This window comes from Solanum pennellii, chromosome 3 (assembly GCF_001406875.1).
Source record: "Solanum pennellii chromosome 3, SPENNV200".
In the NCBI taxonomy this organism is placed as follows: Eukaryota; Viridiplantae; Streptophyta; class Magnoliopsida; order Solanales; family Solanaceae; genus Solanum; species Solanum pennellii.
Window position 1 is genome coordinate 49,788,425 of NC_028639.1, and position 7,840 is coordinate 49,796,264.

Sequence of the window (7,840 nt, forward strand, 5' to 3'; positions counted from 1 at the left end):
TCAAGTATTTGTTTTTTTTATTAGTGCTCAATAGTTTTTGCTTCATTCAGTATGACTTCGATCGTAAATAAAACATTACCTGGTAGGTTAGTGGATTGATTATTGATTGCTTTAATAGATCATGCTCTTGCTCTCTATAATACATTATTATGTTGCATGAAGTCGTTATCTGATTGTCTTACTAATAGCCAGTGACCATGAATAGTTTAACTGATCAATCTAGCTCGTACTTATAGGATTGACATAGCTTTTCAATGATGCCAAAAGGGGGAAGATAAGAGTTGTGCAGTGTTTATAACCCATTGACTAACTTGTTTCATGTTAGTATTTCATGTTTCAGTGTCTACAGATAAAATTGTTTGAATGCACAAATAAAAGAGGTTTGTCATCATCAAAAAGGGGGAATTTGTTGGAATTTATACAGTTTTGATGATTGACAAAGAAAGAAGAAACATGTCAGTCAACACAGTCCAAAGGTACACTGTCACGAGCTATTGAATTCGAGAAAGCTTTTAAAAATGAATAAAGACAAGAGTGCAGAAATAAAAGAATGGATAATGTTAATTTCGTGAGAAACCCCAAGGAAATAAACATCTGATTAATTAAAAAGAAAGAATCAATGAGTTTGATTTGATGAAGGAGTCTAAAGAGGCAAGTAATTTTAATTGAAGAAGGAGTCTCACTTAAAGTAGAACTCTTAAAGTTATGGTTGAATTGAAGTGTTGGAGTTCGACTACAATACAACAGAACCAATGAATGTAATTTGAAGGAGAAGTCCAAAGAAGGTAGGAGTTTGAATTGAAGAAGGAGTCTTACTTCAAGTAGAACTCTAAGTAGAGTTCAAGTCAATAAGGAGCTTGAAGTGAACAATAACTCTATGATAAATTGTGCTTAAATAGAAGTGAAGTCGTCCATAATAGGTGTGCACTTACAGAGCAAAAGAGCGATTGAGAAATTTACTTCGCAAGTGCTACCAGCGAACTGAAGAAACACATCGAAGAACCCGATCCTTTACAGATTTTATGTGTTAGGAGTTTTTCTTTGTGAATGAGTTTTGATGTAATCTTAGTTCAGTGAGTTATAAACTGAACTAGGATTGTTGTCTTAGGGTAATGATAACTCGAAGAGTTGGGAACACATACCTTGGGAGGTTTGTGTTGAAGGTTAGGAATTAGAGTTAGTTCCTAGGATTACAAGAGTTATAGTTCAAATCCATAACTTGAAACTAGGGTAGGTTGCAAAGTTTGTAATCTATCTTTTGTGGAGGCTCATAGTTGATTTAGTGAAGTTGGAGTTAAATCATGTAAGAGTACGGGTCTTGGTTTCTAAACCTTTTGAGCAGGGTGTTTCCACGTAAAAATAGTGTGTTTTTACTTACTGTCTTTACTGCTTTGTTGGAACACGTTAGGCAACCTGTTTCACACTTAGGTGAAAAGTTAAAATCAGTAAATTATTAGGTCGTGTAGAATATCAGTTGTGCACTACAACTTGCAGCAAATTCGGTGTTTCATGAGCATACTAAACACATCGAGATAGACTGTCATTTCATCAGGTAGAATATACAAGAGGGGCTTATCAAGATAGTACATGTAGGTACAATGGATCAATTAGCAGATATATTAACCAAGGGATTGCCACGACCACAACATGAGAACCTAGTAGGCAAGCTTCTAGATATTAAAAGAGGTAAATAAGTCATTAGCAATATCTGTCATTTCATCAGGTAGAATATACAAGAGGAGGAGTAATGAAATAGGCATAACATGATAATGAGTTAAGGGGTAAATAAGTCATTAGCAATGATAGATATTACAATTAGTTAGTTAGTATTGCTGGACACGAACAGTGATAAATACATTGTGATATAACAATACTCATTCATTCTTTTTTCTTCATTCACTCAACAAAATCTCTCTTTTCTCTTCTCAGCTTAAGTTTTTCCAGTGAGTAGTGTTAATGGAGTTTGAGTGATCATCAAGTACAGAGTCCTCTATCAAGGATAATCTCTCATTATGAGCTACCTTTTGGGGTTGAGTTAAGCCCAAGTGTCATATATCATTAAATCAATTTTTGTTTGCGATTAAATGAATCTAGAGAAATGAAAAAGTGAATAGAAACAACATTTCATTTATTGAATTGACATGTCCAAAAAGATTAAGATACATAAACATGACAGAATTAGTAAATAAAGTAAAGTGAAGTGATGAAGCTGCATTTATATATGTATGCAAAGCTTACTTATTCTGAACAAGAGGTCGATCGATCGTTCACAAGCAAATAATAATTTTTCAATTAACAAGTGTAACCAGTAGGATATTTTTTTCCACAGACATTGAGAAGGATGTTTAGAGAGAGTGGTATATCCAAATTAATTCCCAGCACATCTGCTTTTAGGGCTGTGCACAAGCAAACCGCGGCCTCTAGATCCACCAGTCCGTCAATCAAACTGCAGCATGACGAAGTTGGAGTAGTCCCGATAATTACACCCACCAAATCAGTAAGTATATTAGCACATGCCCCAAATTTCAAAATATCAGTTGAACAGTCTGCACTTACAAGAGCAAAGAAGAGGAGATTAAGTGATAAGAAAAGGGTAATAGAGGCCTGATTTTTGGAAGCCATGTCAACAAGCTAAGGTTAGGCCTAATTAATTATGCAGTTTAATTGATGATTGAATTCATGTGCTAGTAACGATGGCTATTTAAACTAGTTGAATATTGCCTATTGGTAGTGCATGGCTTTTAAAATATTTAGGATTTGATTTAATTAATACTTTAGTATAGTTAGTACTTTAATTACATGTTTCCTGCACATGCTACATCTATTATAGAATTGCATGTAATCAGTATTGTGGCCATTTTTTTCTAATCTAAAGTCATTATTTGAAAATTATTTTTCTATATATATCACATATTTTTATTTGATTCGCTACTTTGACAAGTAATCAACGAGCGTATTACACACATTTGTATATTTGGGTGATAGTAAAATAAATGTCAAAATAACACTATGTCACAACGAGACCCTTCATAAGGTGTCTAAAATGAATAGAGCATAGTTAATATGTCCAAGTGAATTTTAGTGACAACTTTAGGAGATCACCGATGGATTTGACCTATTTTTAATCCATATATATGATAATTACATCCATATAACTATCATTTTTTCCCACAAAAGTCACATAACTGTCTTTTTAAACATATGGGACACAACCAATATACAGTAAAATCTCTCTAAATTAATACTCGATAAATTAATTTTCTTTTTAAAATAATATTTTTCTTCGGTCCCGACTTGGATCAGTGAAAAATCAAGATAATATATTTCCAGACAACCCTATATAAATATGTGGTCTCATTAATATCATAAATTAATAATTCTTTAATAGTACTAATATATCGAAGACAATTTAGTGAAATATGATTCTATATTGTTATGTTTTTTCTTAAAATTTAAATCTAATTGAAGTTCATCTCTAACTTTTCTTATTGCATCCAAGAGCTCCGGTATTGGCTTTTCGAACTGCACCATAAAATGTGAAGAGTTATGAATGTTATAAGTGTTTCCTTATGCGTAATTGGTTCCAAAGATATAGTACCATCTGCAACTTCATCATCAACATTGATTTTCCCGATGCTATTCGCAATTTCTTCTAAGGTCGGGACCTCTAAACATGTATCACTTTCACCCGGATAATTCAACATGTTATTGACATCTATTTTATTGTACTAACCAGGATTATTCGTCAATAACCTCAGGTTCATGAATGATGTTTTCACAAGTAGGTTCATTCAAATTCTTTGAGATTGCATCCCCCGAACGAATTGCACAGTGTTGAAAGCAACATGCTATTGTCTGAGATATACTTGTTGTCCAAACATGAATTGCAAAATTGATAGTATCCAAAACATTAATATTTCCTGATTAGTTTGTCCCACTTTATAGTCTTCTAATATCCTACGATAAAATCTGTTCGATAATACATCTTGAAAGCTCTTATTATCCCAACATCACAAGGTTGAAATTAGTAAGATACAATAATTTTTATGTATTTGTTGTAGTTTATGTATATTTTTTTTAAAGTGTGAAATCAATAAATATAATATATAATTTAGTAAGATACAATGATTATGATATATTATAAACTAACCTTCATTAAATATCAAATCGTTCTTTAAATTAATAAATATTAATTTATCGATTAAATAATATCTCTATAAAATAATAATATTACATGATTCCATCTGTATTAATTTATAGAGATTTTACTGTATGTAAAAAACAATCTAGAAAACGGAAATAGCCACATTAATTGGACGAAATGAGTAAGTTTTTTTAAATGTGACTTATTCGTTGATTAATGTAGAAAAATAAAAAAAAATGTCACATAAATTATGAAGAAGGATAATAACTTTAATTTTCTAAAATGTGACTTATCAATTTCGCTTACAATAAAGGGAATCAATAAAAAATAACATCTGAATTGACACGTAAAGGTACTGCATGGCTTGCGGGGTACTTAAAGTGTTAAGGATTTGATTTCATTCATACTTAGTACGTAGTTAGTGCCTTAATTAGCTGATTCCTGCATGTGCTAGATCTATTTAATTGCATGTTAGCTTGCACTGGTATATATTTAAGGGAAAAGGATCTGATATACCCCTCAACTTTGTCATTTAGAGCTGATATACCCCTTGTTATGAAAGTGGCTCATATATACCCCTACTTGTAAATAAATGGCTCACATATAGCCTTTTCCTCTAACGGAAATGAAAAAAAATAATTTTAATCTAAATTTTTATTATTTTTTTCCAAAAAATAAAATCCTATATGAGTAAATTTAATCCTCGTCAAACATATTTTTTTTGACTTTTTTTTATTTCAATGACTAATTTATAATTATTATTTTGATAATCAAATTTATTTATGTTTCACTAATATTCTTGTAAAACTTATTGTAGATGACCAAATTTTTTCTTCGAATACGAAATCAAATTACAATACACACAAAAAAAATAGTTTATTTTTTTTCTCTTTAAACTTAGGAATGAAAGAAAAAACAAAATAAGAATAAGAAACTCAAATAATTATAATAAAAGAAGTCAAAAAATAATTTATGTATGAAAAAAAATTAAAATATACCTTGAACTTTGATAGAAGAATCATATATACCCCTTAATAATTTTTTAAAAAAAATTAGAAGTAATAAATATAAATTTTAAACTAATTTATTAACTTCCGTTAAATGAAGGGTATATGTGAGCCATTTTGTAATGGCAGGGGTATATGTGAGCCGTTTGTATAACGGTAAGGGCATATATGAGCCACTTTTATAACGAGGGGTATATCAGCTCCAAATGACAAAGTTGAGGGATATATCAGACTCTTTTCCCTATATTTAATTAGAAATTCCAGCTATCAAAGGAATAAACTTAGTTCCCATACTTTCATCAACTATAATACATTTTTGTTTAATTGAAACCATTTCAAATCAAAATGTAAAATGCTTGATCTTAATTGAGAACTCAAAATTTGTTCTCAATAAACATAACTATGTCAAGACAAATTTCATCTTGATATTGTACTCCGATGATAAATTATTTCATCCTAATTTATTATCAAATGGAAAAGAACGTGAAAATTGGGACAAAACGAGCTCATTTTTTTTCTCAAAATTATTAAATGGATACTCATCAACATCAACGACTATTAATTACTTGAGACCTTAATTATAAATCCACACCCATTGTCATTATTTATTTTTGTAATGGTTCCATTCTATAGTTGAGTAGGAAAAAACAATATTATAGCATTTGATCATTGTGGTCTCTACTATTTTTTTCTTCTTTTATGTTTTCATATGGAATATATTAATTACCACTAGAAACCAAGTACAAAAGGGTGTACCTAGGGGTGTTTCCCCAGTTCTATGTTTGTTAGGAAAGACAAGCACAAAATATATGTGCACGACAGGGAGATAGCAAAAGAAAATTCGTCCAAATTTTCTCTTCTATTTGAACCAAGAGAAGACAATAATACAAGAATAAACCGCCAAATTTAACGTGAAAAAACTCTTCGGTGTGAAGAGTAAAAACCACAAGGTCAAAACTCCACTAAAATCAACAAGAGTTACAAAGTGTTCTCTAAAATGGACACCAACTAAAGTTTCAAAAAATAAGCAACACAACTACAAGATAACACCGAAAATAAGAGAAATAAAGGAGTAAAAAACACCAAAATTAAATGAACCCAAGGGTTTGTTTCCTAAAAGAAGATCAATCAACTCCCAGGTATAATTGCTTAGGATTGATTCAATCTCACTATTAACAGCCTCCTTCCAAGAGGTTTAGTCACTAGACAACATTGTTTCCTTAAATGTTTGAGACTCACTTTCAAGAAGGAATGTTACAAAATCATATCTAAATGAAGTATATGTCCTTTGACGTTTACTGCGTCTTGGACTCTCTTCATTGGTTTCATTCTGTTTTGGTTCTTCTCGGGGTTGTTTAGACCCCCCACTAGATGACTCAGGTCCAGTTTCATACGGATAAAAATATTTAAAAAATTCAGTATTATCTGATTTCATTACCGTATTATCATGAATATTCAGATGTTTGGACTTATGAACCAAAAATTTGACATGCCTTATTATTTGTGGCATATCCAATGAATACAGTATTCACAGTCTTAGGCCCTAATTTCACCCTCTAAGGTATAAGTATCTGGACTTTGGCTATACACCCTCACACTTTGAAATATTTCAAGTTGGGTTTTCTACCTTTCCATTTCTCATATGGAATAACATGTGTCTTCACGTGAGGCACTCTATTGAGTATTCGTTTTGTTGTAAGGATAGCTTCCTACCCACAAATTTTGTGGTAAACCTTAACTTATAATTAAGACATTCATCATTTCCTTTAAAGTTTGGCTTTTCCTTTCGCAATCCCATTAGATTGAGGAGTGTAAGGAGCAGTAGTTTGATAGATTATTCCATTTTCCAAACATATTTCTACAAATGAAGATTCATATTCTCCGCCTCTGTCACTTCTGATCATTTTGATCTTTCTATCCAACTGATTTTCAAATTCAGTTTTATATTGTCTAAGTGCATCTATTGTTTCAACTTTACCATTTAGCAAATAGACATAACAATATCTAGTGCAATAGTCAATAAAAGTTATGAAATACTTTTTTCCACCATGTGATGGTACTGACTTCATGTCACAAATATTAGGGTGAATCAGTTCTAAGGGAATTGAATTACTTTCGACATACTTATAAGGATGCTTAGCATACTTAGATTCACCCCAAATTTGACATTGTGATTTATTGCACTCAAATTTAGGCAAAATATTTAAGTTAATCAGTTTTCTCAAGGTTTTATTATTAGCGTGTCCCAAATGTTCATGTCATAAACATTTGGACTCAAGCAAGTGTAACAACCTGTTTAGTAGGTTCGAGCAGTAAAATTATTTTGATAAAAACTGACTGGATCGACGGACCACGCGACGGACCGTCATGGTCACGACGGCCCGTGATGGATTCCGTCGTCCCATACTTGTGTAATTTCTTCTGTTGCTCTCCTCATTACCTCGATGACAAGTAGGACGAACCGTCATAGGCACGACGGTTCTGTCGAGGGTCTTCGTACCAAAACACTTCAATTTTTGGAGTCTGGGTACCGGAATCGACTCTCTGAACTTCACAACGGACTTGCAGCACGGACCGTCGTAGATACGACGGACCGTCACAAACTGCATAACCCCGACTTGGTCACACTTCCGCTAAAAGTTTTAAATGGGTGTTTTGGACTATTCATAATTATTATTATGAAATTAGT

The 7,840-nt window shown here is 31.9% G+C and overlaps 1 protein-coding gene across 1 annotated transcript; it reads right to left on the reverse strand.

The window, feature by feature from the left end:
• Positions 1 to 2,107: 2,107 nt before the first annotated feature.
• LOC107013873 (14 kDa proline-rich protein DC2.15-like) lies at positions 2,108 to 2,680 on the reverse strand. The gene has a single exon (XM_015213754.2). The coding sequence runs from the start codon at positions 2,620 to 2,622 to the stop codon at positions 2,293 to 2,295; it is 330 nt and encodes a 109-aa protein (XP_015069240.1). The 5' UTR covers positions 2,623 to 2,680; the 3' UTR covers positions 2,108 to 2,292.
• Between the last annotated feature and the right edge of the window lie 5,160 nt (positions 2,681 to 7,840).

Excerpts from the sequence above, each read along its gene's own strand:
- LOC107013873 (XM_015213754.2), bottom strand. The coding sequence starts at position 2,622 with ATGGCTTCCAAAAATCAGGCCTCTATTACCCTTTTCTTATCACTTAAT.